Below are 17,851 nucleotides of genomic sequence, written 5' to 3'. Positions count from 1 at the left end.
TGCCATATGTACAATTTGAGATGATTTTAAATTAAAAATAGTCATAACTTAAAGTACACCTAACATATTTTGGATAAACAAAACTGACAATCTTTTAAAGAGAGAAATCTCAACGTGTTACTCCAATGGGCACTCACGACCACGCGCCCTGCCAACCCCTTTCGTAGTAACTCACCTGCGTCGTCGTCGTCGTCGCAGCAGCAGCGCCTTCTTTGCGAAAGAGTCGGGAAAATTGCGCGCGCAGCTGACGTTCACCAGTCAGTGGCACTTTGGCCAGCAGTCGAACCAAACGTATTCATCGGGGGGTTCACGATCCTTGGCTAAGGCAAATGCCCCGGGAAATTCTGGTTCAGGAAAATTTGCGCGCGAGTGCTCGAGCTGTGTGACTTTCGGAATAGTTGGGAAATTTGAATTTTGTTAAGAAAAATTATTATTTATTCTAATTGAAAATTATTTGGTGTACAAATATGACTAGTTGAGTAAGGGTGAATAAAGTGATGTAACGCATTAATAACAGGAAATCGATGGTCTCAAGCCCAGATGACGTGCACGTGCCTTGTAATTTATGCACCTGTGAATAATTACCCGAAAAAGAAAAGTGATCATAAGTGTATCGAACCACTGCCGGCGCCACCACCTACATCGCCGTCTGGATCAAATCGACTGTGAAGAGGCAAATTTCCTTGAAGTTCCGTTCCTTTCTCTGGGGCTTGTTCAAACAACACCCCCGTTGGACGTCGTCGCCCCGTCAGTTTTTAATCAAATTGGAAGCACACTGTAGCAGCAGAAGAAGGCAGCGAGCGCAACATTTTCCGACCGGTTTTTCCTCAAAAAGGGACCTGCAAAAGCTTAGTAGTTGCTTGAATCAAAAGTATAGTTACACCCGCTAACCGGCCCCTCAAAAAAAATGGGAAGCATTTTCATACTGCTGTTTGGCTTCTACCTGGTAAGTTTTGACGCGCGAGTGTGCAAATTAATTTAGTATGAAATTACTAATAGCCGACGCGCACGTTGCAGAATAATTAAGCTGATGGGAATTTTCTTCGCGCAACGCGCGCGTTTTGTCGAACGGAAAATGGGTCTTTCCGAAGACGATGAACCTAACGTGCGGTTGCGGCGACGACGTTGGGTATTGCGCAATAAACAATGCACGGTTTATTTGTACACGACCATTAAGGACGGCACGGTTTGATTAATTGACATTTGTAACGAAACGTAACAAATTGTCGATGGTAACGGGTGTTGTGGTTAATATGCGTGAACAGGTGTAAATTTTAAAACTGTGTTTTTTTAACGTCTTTTCAAGATCATTTGCCTTGCAAATTGAAGTGAAATATGTTGAAGAGTTTTTAAATAGTTTTATTCCTTTGACTCTAATTAGAATAGGACATCACAATTATTCTAAAATTTCAAATCTATTAAATTAAAGCTAAATTTTATTGTCATTAAATTATATCTCCGACTCTGGCTTCTAATAACTTAACAACGTCGGATACCTAACTACTACGACTTCAGCTTTCCACTGACTCACACTCTGACTCCATCAAAATCTCCCATATGCAATTATTGAAAATTATGCGATTTCAGCTTTTACTCCTACTGAATTTAATGCGACTCGTAATTTTGTGAAATGTCAATAAGGCCGTTTCAAATATTTTTTAAATTCATGTCACCCCCCCCCCCCCCCCCTCCATCTTTTTAATCGGTCCAAAAATTCGGAGGGCAAAAAACATTTTTTTTTCACAGACTTGAAATTTTTAATGGAAATAGAAGTTTAACTAACTGAAAACAATTTGAAATGCATTTCCTCCGTTCATAATCATATTTAGCATGTCGATCAAAAATATTTTAAATTTTTGCGGAATTCCACTTTAAGTTTTTTTTTTAGCGAAAAAACATATTCTTCGATATTTCCTTGGGTATTTCAAAAACTAATGATTGTAAAACAACTGGGCAGGAATAAAATGCATTTAAAAAAAATCATTGAAACCTTAGTACCATGGCTTGTGATTATTTTTTTTGTTTTTTTTTTTTTCTTTTGCCCCTTACTCAACATAAACTAAAAAAAAATTGCAGCGGCCTTAATGCATGCAATTTTTTTCTGAAGTGTCACGTCTTCTTCCAATCTGTGTCCTTCAAATTAAAAATGTGGATGTCATCAACAATTTCGCAAGTTTTAAATTTTTACTCCATGCAGTTGGTCGGACAGAATGAGTATGTAAATGTATGAAATTCTGTATCCTGAGAAGGTATTTTCTTATCGATGCATTTGGCAAAATTGTTGGTTAATACTTCGTCGCCGTCGTGCTAACTTGTCGTACGTGCATTTTGGGCCAAATTGAGTTAAGAACGCCATTTTGTGCAGCTCACAATGCATCACCTTTTGACCTTCACAGATCCCCAAAATTCGATTTCAATCCTGAGATATTCAATACAAACCGAAAAAAACTCCGTGCATTTTTGTCACTTAACATATGAAAGAAGTTTCAATCTCGTCGTGCTATCTTGTCACTCCCTGAAAATTGATGTAAGTGCGACAACTGGCCAAAGGGATTTCAGGTCAGAACGCGTTTGACGCACGTACAACTTAGAATACTATAAACATTTGTAATTATAACTCCGGTTACCAACTTCAACTAAACTTTGGGACAATGCACAGAACGGTCAGCCAAACAAAACGTGTTTGTTATTGTTTACATTGCGTGCTCTAGTTTTTGTTTATTGAAGGTCAAACATTAAAACGCGTTTTTCTCGGAACGTCAAAATGGCGGGTGCGAAAAGATAGCACGACGACGTCGACTTGAGAAACAAATGGTACACGGAAAAAACGATTTTTAATTTAACTTTTGGTTTTTCCATTTTTTTTTATGTTTAAGGGTACTGAAAAAGACATCATTTGAGCCTTAGTGCGTGATGATGCAAAATCTGGTTTAGGAGACATGAATTAAAAAATATATCGAAAATCTAAACAACAAATTATTAAAAATCATCAAAAATCAAATTTATCGAGCTTGCTATCGAAAGAACTCAACATTTTTTTATGTAGTCCCCTCAAGTTATAGCTATTTATTATCGATTTTTTCATTGATAATTCTTGAAAAGATAAGCACACCAAAAAAAAATTTTTATTGAAAATCTGAAAAACCTTCCCATATTTTTTTATCTAGAACTTTGAAAAAATGAATTTCTCTGAGTGCCACTTACTTAGTCGTCATTTTCAACTGCCGATATCTCAGGAACTATTGGTTCGATTTTCAATGTTGAAAATCTGATATTTTCAATAAAAATTAAATCAAAGTTGGAAAATCAGGATTAACTTTTGTAAATGTTTGAAAATAGATAATTTTCCTTATTTAATTTTTTAGAACAACTTATAGATTTTTTTTTTAATATTTTTATTGCATAGTTCAGAAAATCTCTGTCATTCTGAAACGGGTCATTGGAAGCAGCGCGAGGGCTGTCACCACCTAATACCCGGGACTGAGATAACATGTATCAGCATAACCCAAGACTGATACAAATTATACTTTCCCATAATTTCGCTGCCGGCCAGCGGGTATTGGATTGGACCACACACACACACACACATAGTTCAGAAAATCTCGCAAAACTTTCAATTTTGACAAAAACCTAAATTGGTGTCAGTACGGTACATTTTGTATAGTATTTTTAAGTACTTTTTGATTCGAAATCCAATTTTGCAAATGTTTTTATTTTTTTTTTAATTATTCGTATCTCCTGCATTGCTCATATGAGGTCTTTTTAATTTTAGAAATTACAAAGTATGTATTTTGGGAATTCATCTTAATGTCATAAAAACTTAACTTAAAAAAATGGGATTCTAATCCAAATAACTATATTTTTCTGAAAAGTCCATATCGATCAGAAAATTTTTCTGCTACCCATTTTTTATGAGAAAAATAAATCCAAATTTGTATGAAGACCTGTCTGGAAAAACTAATGATCCAAGATTACTTCTTTTGACATACCGAATGCAAAAACAAACTTTCATCCAAATCAAAATAGCAAAGAAATGGCGATTTGCGAAATCGTACAGAACCACTCTTAGTTTATATTCTGAATGTGTTCTATTTGATTATTTACATACATAACCGTAGTTAACAATCATTGTAGCAGTTTTTACTGAAATAGTAGTTTATGCAACAAGTTGCAAAAAGAGGATTTTTTCAGCACGAGTCGTACATTTATCCAACGAGGTTCACCGAGTTGGATAAATACGAAGAGTGCTGAAAAAATTCAAGTTTTGCAACGAGTTCCATACAACATTTTTTGCAATTTCAAAAAACACTCATTGAGTGAAATTTTAAGTCGAATTTTCATGTATTTTGTCAATAAATTGTTTAAATCAAAAAAAATGTTGAAAAGTGTTACTTTTTAAAAAAAGTGCTGAAAAGTTCAACTTTTCAGCACCTATTTGAGTGCTGAAAAGTAGAACTTTTCAGCATTTATTTTGAAAAGTGTTGCTATTCGATTCTGTTATTTTGGGTACAGCAAAGTAGGCTATTTCGTCGTTCAAGAATGACAGGAAAAGTAATTAGTTTCACGACGGAATTGCAAAAAATTGATTTGAAGTTACAGTCATCCCACATATTTGGAACACCCACAAATTCAGAACACTTTTGTGATAATTTCGCAATAGCATGCCAAATGCATCTTCTCTGTCGACCCTGCTATTTTAGTACCTTTATTTGGACATTCTCTAGCTATTTCACTAGTAAAAGTAGTAATTTTTGAACAAAAAAACTACATTTCAAGACTATTTTATCCTGAGCAGCAAAACACTGCCTCCAAATTGTCTGTTGCATAATTTTGGGATGTTATTGTGTCTCCCACAATTGTGGAACACCTGAATTTAACTGATATATTCACAAAAAAGGTTATCAAACCATTCATAAAACATATAACTATAACTAAGCTTGAGGTTCTTTGGTTTCAATGCGTGAAGTCATTATTATGTAAAAATTATGTACTCATGGAGAAAACTAAAGTTTGTTTACATCCGTTTGAAAAAAGTTTTCCGAATTTGTGGAATTCAAAAGTCAAAGTTTTTCTTCAAAAACTAGATATAAAAGTTAAAATTTTCAGTTGTTCGATAAAGCATTCGAAAAATCGCAAGAAATGCTTTCAAATGAAGGTAATAGCGAATTATTAAGTTCAGTTATCGATTTGCTATGATTTTTTGAACATTGGCCGATCTGTAAACTGTTCCGAATATGAGGGATGAATTTCACGTATTGTGCTTCAAATAATAATTCCTTGTAAAAAGCACAGCTGACGTTTTTTTTTGAAACCTAACATTATTCAAATTGATGATTCGCAAAAAAATTGCATGTCTTTGATCAATCTACACTTGGTGCAACAACCAGTTTACAAGATATGAATGTCACAAAAAAAAAGTTTCCAAAAAGAATAAGATTATATACTATTGAATAATTTTAAGGAAAAAAAAATTGCTGTTTTCATCAAGAAGAGATAGTCTGATGTTTTATTACTGAAAAGAGCTTATTATCAACAGCGGAAAAATCAAAACAAACACTCATTTAAACACAACACGAAAATAACAATGTGAACTTCCCGCAAAAATGCAATCAGTGAAACAACCCAAAGCTCACCTCCTTTCCTTCGCAGCAACTTCCAAATAATCGTAAACATAAAGCCCATCCAGTTCCAACTGATCTTTATCACTGCATATATGCAATTTTCATTCAAAAGTCAGCCAGGCGGCTCTTCTCACCTTTCCCCACCAACAACTGTTGGTGGTTACGCACGTCAAACTCTGCAAACTGCATTTCGCGATGATGCATTCATGCGTAAGGCCTATTTTGTCTTCAACATGCGCCGCCGGTTTAAACCGTCGTCGGTTGTCGTGTGCACTTGTTTTTCCCATGGTTTTACTTCTCCGCGGCACTCCAGTACCACCCTCTGCCGCACAGTGCAACAGGGTGGGCACATTTCCTGACTCGAGCGCGAAAAAAAATTAGACCCGGTCTGGTCGTACACGTGCTCGATGAACTAGTTGTATAACAAGATTTTACATCGATTTTCCTCTTCGCCGGGTACATTTTCCAAACCTTTTTTTTCGGCCTCTTGGCCACAGTCGGTGAAAAGGTGTTGCTTGACGGTGTTCAACGTTGGCCAAAACACGCCACTGCCGCATTTGAGCCAAGAAACGCCGAAATAAATCGACCCTAATGACTTAAATTTGCGTACGCTTCGAGCTGCGCGCGAAGGCATTTTGCTGGCCCAATGACCATCTTCGTAGGTCAGCCCCATAAATCGGGTAAACATTTCACAAACACTTGCTCGATTACATGTATTACGCGAGGAGGTACACAATTGTTGAAATGCATTCGCCTATTCAACTGTTTCAACCATTCATGAAGGTGCCGAAGGTACAACAAGAAGCCGACAGCAATAACGGCCCTGTTGACCACCGTGTTGGTTTGCTGTACTACTACCCCGTTAAAGGCAGGTGAGCCATTTTTCCGACCTTGGTGATGGCCGAACAGAATTGCCCGTCATGAGGGGTGATAGAGCAATAAATCTGGTCGACCTTGAGCCTTAGTATCGCTGGCAGTGCAAGTCAACGGACCATGAAAAGGAAAAAAAATCAAGCCATGTACGGACGGATTAGCTCTGCTTAGCTACATTCCAGAGGCATCGTGCTCATCTGCCGTGATAAACTTAGCCACTAAAACGTTGTGGAAGTGCATTTTATTAGTTACAGCTGGTTTGGGATTGTTTCCTCATCTTAAACTCTACACGGATAGAAATCCTGTAAGCTGATCCGGTAACTCGATGTTGTCGAATTGGTAATCATTGAAATGTTTCCAAAATCGTCAACTTTTTTTCGATTTTGAACAACAATTTTGTCAATTTTAAAAACATTTCAAATCCAATTTTTTTGCCGATGTGTGAAACATTTCAATGTTTACAAATTCAACAACATAGAGTAACTGTATTGGGTTACAAGATTTCTATCCGTGTACTGTGGTGATATTTTTGTTGCTGTGGAACAAAAACATTTTTAATTTAGTAGCACTTTAGATAATTCGTTGTCTGACGACGAGTGCTGAAAAAATCAGGTTTTGCAACGAGTTGCTAACAACATTTTTTGCAATTCCGAAACACACTTTTTGGCTGGAATTTTATGCCAAACATCCATGTGAAAAACAAAAAAGGGAGCGTTCTTTTATTACGTAACGCAATTGGGGGGAGGGGGGTGTCGAAGGCCGTGTTACGCTTCATACATTTTTTTAAAAACTTGTATGGAAATTTTGTTACGAGGGGGAAAGGGGGTCTAAAAATCCTATTTATTGCGTTACGTGATAAATTTTCATCAGTTTCTGTTTAAACATTTGTTATTATTTTTTAGGAAAATTTACTAAATAATATTTATCAACCAAATTTTCAAGATTCCATTTTTACTTGTGATATGTAATTTAAAAATGTTTGCTCAGAAAAGCACAGAGAGTTTTATATCAGTACTACCTTGTTAAATCATCCTAATAAAAAATCAACAGTTTTAAGATATTGAAAAAATAACCGCACAGCGGGATTCCTAGAACAAATTCAAGATAAAAAAAATAACTTAATCCACCTATGTGGTTGGTGCCTTCCTCACTCTTTTCCAACAATGGGTGATATGTGATATGATGGGTTTGGACACAAATTTGGTCCAAAAAAACACACATATCACTCAAGGGCTCATAAGTGGCATCATAAGTGGTCATAGCTTGATACAGGGTTGCCAGATCGTCAATGTTTTTGACTCGTTGGAAAGGTCTTTTGATTACCTAACCAACGATGGGTCGGATGATGGATCCGGACATTGTTTACATACATTTAAGTGAGATCCGGCTACAAAAAAAGTACATAAATATCACTTAAGTGGTCAGAACTCGAGACAGGGTTGCCAGATCTTCAATGTTTAAGACTCGTTGGATAGGTTTTTCGACTATTTATTCAACGATGGGTCGGATGATGGATCCGGACATTGTTTACATACATTTAAGTGAGATCCGGCTACAAAAAAGTACATAAATATCACTTAAGTGGTCAGAACTCGAGACATGGTTGCCAGATCTTTAATGTTTTGGACTCGTTGGAAAGGTCTTTCAATTACCTTACCAATGATGGGTCGGATGATGGATCCGGACATCGTTTACATACATTTAAGTGAGATCCGGCTACAAAAAAGTACATAAATATCACTTAAGTGGTCGTAACTCGAGACAGGGTTGCCAGATCTTCAATGTTGTGGACTCGTTGGAAAGGTCTTTCCATTACCTAACTAACGATGTATAACATGATGATGTTTGGTTCAGTTTACTGCCATTTATTCAACATCCAAAAAAATGCGAAAACACATTTTTATACACAACTTTTGAACTACTTATTGAAACTTCAAACAATTCAATAGCACCGTATGGGACCCTAAACCAAGTCGAATGCGACTGGTTTGGTCAAAATCGGTTCAGCCAGTGCTTAGAAAACTGAGTGACATTATTGGTCACATACACACACATACCCACACACATACACACACACACATACACACACACATACACACACACATACACACAGACATTTGTTCAGTTTTAGATTCTGAGTCGATATGTATACATCAATGTGGGTTTTCGAGCTTTAAATAAAAAGTTCAATTTTAGAGCAGGATTATAGCCTTACCTCAGTGAGGAAGGCAAAAATCGGCAAGTTAGATATTTGGCACCAAGTAAGTAAGGCTCTTTCTTGACATTTTGCTGAGTCCGTCGAAAAATTTTTTGGGTGGTCTAAAGCAACTGTTTCTTTTAGGTTTTTAAATGACACTGAGAACAGACAGTAGAATTTGTTTATGCTTTTGAATATTTTTTTTAGTGCTGGTTTCATAAAATATTATTAAACTGCATAAAAAAAATAATACAAGAAAATGGCTTAAACTTAAAAACGTTACACTTACTCAAAAAATGAGTAATTTTCAATTGAATTTTTTGCATAAAACAAAACTATTTGGAAGATAATGCAATTCAGATTTTTACAGTTAGTTTGATTTTTTTTAAGAATTGAAAAAACCTAATTTCTTGGACCAATTTAGAAGGAATATACTTTGAAAAATATTTTCAACGAACTTACATTTTGCGAAAACCTAGATAATTAATCACTGTAAATATTAGATATAGAATTCAAAAATAAAGAACTTTTCTCATATACCACATATTAATTATTGTTTTAGGTTTATGAATCAAATTTTGTTTACTCATAAATAAATCTTATTTAACATTCCAACGCCCAATGCTCCAAAAAAGTTGGAACGGTAACTTCAACTCGCTGGTTCCCGGGCATAACTCACCCAATCTTGACGATTCTTTTTTATAGTGATTTGTTAGGGTGTCTAGATGATCCTAGATCTTTGCAAAACTCAACTTGATCATATCTGTAATTTTTGCGATCAACAACATAGTTTTTTTTCGCGCGTCAAAAAAACGTTCCAGCGTTAATCTAATGAGCGAGCTTCTGGCTCAGTCGTGCTCGCCCATTCATGAGCATGAGGACTTAACTGGTAGCTCGGTCTCGCTCATGCTCATCGCATGCGCTCGCGCTCAATGAGCGCTCATCAGTAAAGTAGGTAGATTTTTAGTATTGTTGATGAATCTGGCACAGGACTATTGGATTGCCACTTTGAAGATAATTTCATCGCGAAAAAGAGCCATGAACACATCTAATGTTGTCAGCTTATAATTTTTTCAGAGTTTGATATTTAAGAAAACTAGTCTTGATTAAATTCCCGATAAATGAAAAATGGCTGATTCGTAATTAAGGTGTCTTAATTTGCTGAGAATTCCAGACACTCTTTTTAGCTTATTTAACTTTCAAATTTAGGATAAACTTTCAAGGAACGGAATTTTTCTGTGCTGAATAAGCTGTTAACAGGATGGCAATCGTTTTTTTTATTAAAACATGTCTTAACGTCTGAGCACGCTCATTTCTCATTTATTTATTTGGAACAACATTAGCATATGAATAAGATAGTTGATGTAAAATTAATCTAAGACACATATTTGACATTTATGATGCAAAATTATTTACAAATAATCGATTAAACAAGATGAGGTGCCCAAGCTTTGAAAACATAAAGTAGTTTATTACCAAGAATACATTTTTGTGTTCCTTACTACTTACTACTTACTTTAATAAATAGTGCACTTTCACGTGTTACTATTCCATCATCTTGATTTTTATTAATCGGATTATTACTGCTCAGTTAAAAATAGCTTAAATTAGGATGGTTGAATATCACCTCATTAATGTTGTAATTTTACCTCAAGAAAGACTGAAAATATGGCATTTCACCAGAATAGTAAAATTACACATTTTTGTGACATAAAAGATCTGCCCCTTCTCAGATGTAATATTACCATGATTTGTTTTACTGTGTGCAGAATTAAACATCTTAACTCTGACTTGAAAACAAGCTTCATAACAAAAAATATGAAAAATATCTTCATCCAATGTTATGAGGATTAGCCTATTCCAGCCTCCATTTAAAAAAACAACCTCGATACTCTGGTGAAAAAAAATTTATTATCGCTTACCCGTTACAGGTAAAAAATATACCGCTCATTTTGCTGAATGAGCAAAAATGAGCGCGAGCGCGAGCAATGAGCATTTGCGCTCATAAAATAAATGAGCAAACATGATCACGAGCAAACGTGAGCTCGCTCGCGTAGCGCTCCTCCTCACGAATGAGCGAAAATTTCTCGCTCATGAGCGGATGAGCGCTCAAAATCGCAACACTGATCTAATCTAACACAAACGTAGCCAGTCCGATGAAAGCATGCTGGAATGTATTGTGATTGGATTACGCCCAAGCACTTTACTTGTCATCATCAATAATTGCAGTATATCCGAGAACACCCGAAATTGTACTGCTAAAATTCAAGCGGACAGCCCTACTGCATTGTGTTTAGCGCAGAGAGGATTCTGAGAACGGATCACATTTCACAGAATCTACAGGAGAGGAAGGATGCGTGGTCATACCGTACAAAGCGCTTCAGTTTACAGTTTTATATGTGTTGTGTATTATATTGTTACCTATTGTGTTTGGTGCATGCAATAGAATGATCGCTTAATAAATTTCCTACATAGAATTTTCACACATTGATGAAAGAATTTAAACTAGGCGGAAACTGTTGTTCAATATTAAAGCAGTGTTAATTGAATACTGCATCTTTTGAGAATGACTGTGATACCCAGTTAGTAGGAAAATTAACACTTTCTATGAAATGTCAATATATAAAATGAAATATTTGTTTCTTTATAAAATGTAAAGTTTGCTGTACGAGTTTTTCATGTCCACAGTGCATTTACACCAACCAGCTAGCAAAGTGTTGCAAAATGTCTACTTATTAGGGTGCCCAAAATATGAGAAAATGATTCAAAACAGCTTCATATATATTGAATATTGTTATTTGCAATATTTTCAGTCTCTGGTCCAAATATGAGCAACATTGGCCGAGAGTGCAGTTTTTTTTTTGCAAAAATCAAATTTATGCGAAAACTTAATTTTATAAGCATGGATTTTTTTCTTGGCACCCTACTGCCTATCCATAAAACACCTACACACATTCAACCGACTGATTCCCGCAATTTATTCGTTGCACAATTATTTCCTCACTAATAGTAGCAAATTCCTCCTCTTGTGTGAGTGCTAATCCGACGTACGTGCACGTTCCGGTCGGTCAATTTGTTTTGATTTAATTCACTTTGCGAGTGATCTTACCAGAGAGGTCGCTAGTTCCAGTTCAAAGCGCCAAGTCACTTAAGGTTTGAACTGACGTGACGGTCATGATGATGATGGTGCAGTTCTATTTTCGCTCTGCTGATTAACCGATCGCCGATGGTTGAGCAGAGCGAGTTGGTTCTTGACTGTTTGAACAGGCGTACCTTTATTTGATTGCGCTGACATTTCTTTGAAAATTAAGGTTATGTTCAATGTCATGATCAATGAGTTTGAAAGTTTCGGCACTTCAAAAGAGTGGAAAATATAAAAGTTTTCAATTTTTCATTTTGTTTTTTGTCATTGAAGCATACTTTATGAGTCAATAAATCGTCAAAGTCAATTAAATCGCTGTTTATTTGTCATTCAAGGGACAATCCTTGCCTTCTAAGTGAGACATATGATTGCCTTGTAGGTCTGAGATCGGTACAGTTTCGAAAATTATAATTATCGATGCCATCAATTAGCGAACGCTTCTCAGCGGAATCCATTTACAACCGTGATAAGCGAGTGATAATCGTTTCTCGTTCATCGACGATGATTGTTTTCACGATTCGTTTGGCTCATCAGGCCTTCAATTTCCTACTTACTGTTTCGCACCACGTTGGAGACCTACTGACAGACAGACCAACAAACGGAGTGATAGCTCAGCTGGCGACTGCGGCACTTTGCAACGGTCAAGAAATGGCAATTCATCACATCCATTTCGGTCCAATTTGGGGTGATGCAATTGTTAAAGCAACACCCGCTCATTACCAGCACGTTGGCCGACGCCAACGCAAACGCCAACTTATCACCCGCAAATTTGCCAAAGCTTGCCAAAAGAAGCTAAGAATTGATGATAAGTGCAGCATTTCAACGAAAAATATGCAATCGAACTCATTCATCTGACGAAAATAAGCAACTTCCTTCGCCGCAACTCATCCAAAGTGTCAATCGTGGAAGACTTCGATGCGCTCATCCGCCACGAACCCGGCGAATCTAAATTGTCCCTCATGCATTGCAAAACTGCATAATTCGGCGCCGTTCATTGCGCAATACATGGTGTATCGAAAAAAAAAAACAAACAAAGCAAAAATAGCCGGCATTTTTTAAGACTTTATCACGCAAAATTGTGCACCCCCCGAAGACGACCCGCGGAGACTGAAACGAGTTTTGCCAAAAATCGAAATCAAAAGTGGAACATACAAAACTCAGCTGGACCAGTAAATAAACGACAAATAAGATTGAATGCAAAAGAAAAAGAGCAAAAGAGCATTTAATCGGAAACGTTATACATAATTGAGTATACAAAACAAACCGTGGTCCGACCTCGTCACGCTAAAGACGATGATGATGATGATGAGGGTGGTATTAGCATAGAAATTGTTGGACGTCGTCTAGTCTAACGGCGGTATGATCGCGATTTTATGTCGGCAGCAGTGGGTGGGTGGAACGGGCAGCATAAAATGAGTGACGGGTGTCGTTTTCGGTTGCCGCCGAGGTCGATTTCTTTTGTTGACGGTACAAACGACACACTGATGATGATGTTTCGAAGGGAAGATATTTGAGGGATGGACCACAACAAGACGGAAGGAAAGGGTACTTGAGCGTAGATTGATGAACTAATGGAAGGTTTGGTTTGATAGATTATTACTTCCTGAAAAATGAGAAGCATTTTTGAGGAGATTATTATCGAGATCGTTGCAACCGCATTTCAACTCTGTAATTTTTAAATTGACATAAATCAGTCAGTTTTTAGGCAAACTCCAGTCCTCGCTAAACTCTTACCTGGAATGTTCAAATTTTCGAATAATCGCATCACGATAATATATTCCTTTTTTCAAATTTAGGTTTATTGATCTAAACTATGACTCAAATTTGTTCCGTGATCTCACCATGCAACCAACCGGACTCAAAATTGACTTAAAAAACAACAACTAAAAAACATTTCTTTCATAATTCGATTATCCCATGTCTCAATATATACCTACGAATATTTGAGTACGTACTGCACTGAAATCAGACTCAAAACACTCAAAACAGACTAAAAACTAATTTTAGCTCATAGCAACAATTTGACATATGACCCTTAAACACTTTTTTTTTGAAGTTAAATATGTCTTTATTGAACATTCTTATAATAATTACATTTTTTTACATGATAAGTGGTATGACCTAATGCTCTTCATCTTTGTTGTATTTTTCGTTTTATTATTAACTGATCACATTTTTTTATTTGCTTCAAATTGTTTTACATTATTGCATTGAATTGAATACATTTGGGTAAAAAAGAAAAAAAATCAATATAACAGCTAATCCTAACCTAAAATAAAATAAATCCATTGAAATATTCAAAATCACTAGAACGAGTTATCTACGAACTGTATTTTAAGATGAATGCTCCAAGAATTCTTACTCGTTCCTGGCGAGTTTTGCACCCACGCAGAGTTGTTGTCATCTCAATGAAAATGTTCAGAAGTTCTTGTGGTGAAAACAGGTCACTGCTGCCTTCATCCGTTGATGCTGGTTGGTTTTCCCTCGTTTGCTGACTGAAGCCTGGAGGTGTTGTATGCTCTGCAACTCTTTGCCGATGATTCAACGGCAATGTCTGCAGATTTGGAACCACTCGAGTAGATCCTGCTCCTGGTGACGCCAAAGCAGGAAAATCCACGTCCGTGAAAGTTGGTGGTGTTTTGCGACGATTTGGTTGGTGCCTCGTCGTCGCTTGCTGCCGAATTTTTACAAACTCAGCACGTTTTGGGCAGCTTCGATTCTTGGTAGAATGGTCGCCGCCGCAATTGAAGCATTTCGCTTCGATGTTCTCGTTGATTGTTTCGCAAGCTTGAGTTTTGTGCTCACCTCCGCATGTTGCACAACGACTCTTAATGAAACAGTTCCTTCCACCATGCCCAAACTGCAAGCAGTTCAAACATTGCGTCACGTCACGGTGCACTGGACGATAACGTTCCCAAGTCACGATGATGTTGAAAATTGCCCGAACTGCTTTCAGCTCAGACGGCGTTGTCGATCCTTTCTCGAAATGAACCAGGTACAGTTGATCACGATACTTGATGTCCTTGTTGTGTCTCGTCATCTTGAAGACTTCGATCACGTTCAACTTAAGAGTTTTGAGTTCTTCTTTCAGCACACTCACATCCATGTCGTACAGGCCTCGGAGGACCTGTTTCATGGGGCGTTTACCTGGATCGTCATGGCTGTAGTATTCAATCTTTGTGTTGTTCAGGAAATCCCGAACGTAGTTGTAATCCTTTCTGGTAGGTAGCAGAATTTTGAGTCCATCAGCACACAAGCGAATGGAAGCTCGTAAAGCACCAGATTTGATAAACCCGGTCAGCCACTTTCGCACGGAATCCGATGACAATGTTTTCACAAAAATGGGTGGCAACTTTTCCCGTCGTTCAAATTCTTCCTTCTCGCTCACGTTCACAAGGAGGGTAGCGAACTGGTTTCCAGAAAATTTTTGAGCGTCCTTGCTCAAACTGCCTGGCTTTGCAGGTAGCGCTTCGGCATTCTTTAGCTTCTTCAAATCTGCCGATCCTGCTGGTGAGGACCGCCTCTTTTTCTTGCCCTGAGGCATTTTTGCACTTTTTAAGCACTTTTCAGGAGCTAAAATCCAGGAGTACCTCACTGAATGATGGTCCACAAAGGAATCACCCTTACCTTAAACACTTTGTTTGCGCTACCTTTGTGAAACTAGTTCCATCTGAACTTCTGGAGGGACAAAACTGCCTACTTTGCACTACCCTAAAATGAAAGGGCTGTAAAGTTTATTCTATTTTGTACTATTATGAGTTCTGAACAGTTGAACTTTTCCACATTCATATTTGTAGACCTTTATAAAAATATTGCTTGATTTAAAATTTTGAAATTATTTTTATTGAATAGATCTGATAATTTTGCAAAAATAATCATTTTTTTAACAAAGACAATCGGTATATCATCAGTTGAAAATTACAGGCTAATTCGGTCACACTTAAAAAAACACATTTTCATCGAATCGTATTCTTGGAGAGGCTGTGTCACTGCAACTAATACCGATTTTTATAATTCCAGAGAGAAAATTCTAGAGAAATTTTCTCAACTGTTCATATATATATATATATATATATATATATATATATATATATATATATATATATATATATATATATATATATATATATATATATATATATATATATATATATATATATATATATATATATATATATATATATATATATATATATATATTTTCACTTGTGCTTTTCTTTTAAGCAGAAAAGAAATCGAAAATGTATACCTACAAGCAGCTATAAGGCGTCATCCATAAAGTATGTCACGCAAAAATTGGCCAAAATTTTAAATGAGAGTTTAATTTAATTGTGTACATTTAGAATTAATGTTATGCAATCATAAACAAACCTAGCGTGACGTCACAGTCTTGTAAACCCCCCTCCCCCCTTCGTCACATCTTGTCACACCTACGGCAACCCCCCCCCCCCCCTCCCCGCTAAGAGCGTACGTACTTTATGGATGACGCCTAACTTGAAAACGGTACATTTTATTTAAAAAAAAGTTGAGTGCTTTTTGATTACAAATTCCAGTTTGCTTTAAAAAATGATTTTTAATATTTTTTGTTCGGATTTTCTTTATATCTTCAAAACAAGATTTTGCACCTTCACGTTGTATGGCTCAGAAGTTGTTTTTTAGTTCCTGAGAAAACAAAATAATAATAAAAATACGTGTTTTGAGAATTAAACTATTTTTCAATGGCTCCAAATTCGGCATGATACAGATCAAATACAGTTTTTTTTGCAGATACAGATCTCCCATAAAATAATCTGGCATCTTTGATCAGCAATCATTCGGATGTAATTTTTTTTCAAAAAAGGAAAATTGTAGAGAATTTCTTAGCTTTTCGAAAATATTTTTTATTTTCAAAGATGGACACACATGACCGATTCTTAGCAAAGCTACACCAAAATGTCACTTTTTTCAATTTTCAATGTGATTTTCATTGATTGATTGAAATTGATTTTTAATTATGATCTAATAATTGCAATGTGCTTTAAATGCGTTTTCTTATCTGAAATGCCAAAAATATTGACCAAATAAGGTCTGCAAGTCATTGAATGGGAGAGGAGTTTTTTCATAAATCTGCTCCTTTCGTTGTCCCGTCACGAAAAGAAATGGCTGGCAAAAACTCAATCTCAACCAAATCTTTCAGTTCAAGGAGCAAAAGATTCGTTTTTCAGTATGTGATAATGTGTAGAAGAGCAAAAGTTTTAAAAAATCAATCTGGCAAAACTGTGTCGATTTTTTTGGTGTGCCTTTTAAAATTCCAGTTTTACGATGTTGTCCCGTCACGCTACATTTTCATTTCAGGAGAAGCACAGGAATAATATTGTTCATTATGCATGTCATTTCTATGTTGGAAAATCAATTATCTTTTCAAATATGTAATAACATTGGGAGGTTTCTTCTTTAATTGTGCCACTACAGCCAAAACGCTGAAAAAAAACTTGGGAATTTTTTGAAAAGGAGCCGAAGAATCGGTCACATGAAAATGACAGCAACTTAAACACTGTTAACCAAGGGGCCTGATGGCTCAAAATCAACCACTCAATTCGCGAGCACAAATAGCAGGCGACGCTTTACTGCCCTGATGAATTCCTACCGTTTGTCACTTTCACACCATTCGCTCCCGAACACTCTCTATTCTACTCTCCTTCTCTCTCTGATCGGCTCAGTCTCCGAACGGCTCCGGCAGGCCGATCATCTCCGCTCACTCTTAACTGAAAACATTTTTTCTCTGATGCAATGCGTTATACTCATTGATTTGGGTTGCTTAAAATCAATGTTATCAATAAAATTTTGCGTTTATTTTGATTTCATAACATTATAGACACCATTCAAAGATACTTCCACCAAGAAAAATCAAATTAATGGCAAACTGAGGGCGTGAAGACAAAAAGACTGCCGCTCTGGAATTTTGTGAGGATGGCTCTTCGCTGAGCATGGTAGTGTGTGAGTGTCGTCGAGCGACGGAGTAGGCAAATATTTTCACGA

The 17,851-nt window shown here is 36.5% G+C and overlaps 1 protein-coding gene across 1 annotated transcript in view; it reads left to right on the top strand.

The window, feature by feature from the left end:
* Window positions 1-246: 246 nt before the first annotated feature.
* Window positions 247-17,851, top strand: part of LOC120418868 (uncharacterized) — a 56,153-nt gene continuing 38,548 nt past the window's right edge. Inside the window, exon 1 of the mRNA XM_039581403.2 lies at window positions 247-946. Within this exon, the coding sequence (XP_039437337.1) occupies window positions 908-946 (39 nt within the window). The 5' untranslated portion in view covers window positions 247-907. The remainder of the gene's footprint in view (window positions 947-17,851) is intronic.

Source organism: Culex pipiens, chromosome 3 (genome assembly GCF_016801865.2).
Source record: "Culex pipiens pallens isolate TS chromosome 3, TS_CPP_V2, whole genome shotgun sequence".
NCBI classification, from domain to species: domain Eukaryota; kingdom Metazoa; phylum Arthropoda; class Insecta; order Diptera; family Culicidae; genus Culex; species Culex pipiens.
The sequence above is the reverse complement of the archived record's forward strand: the minus strand, read 5'-3'. Positions and strand labels throughout refer to the sequence as shown.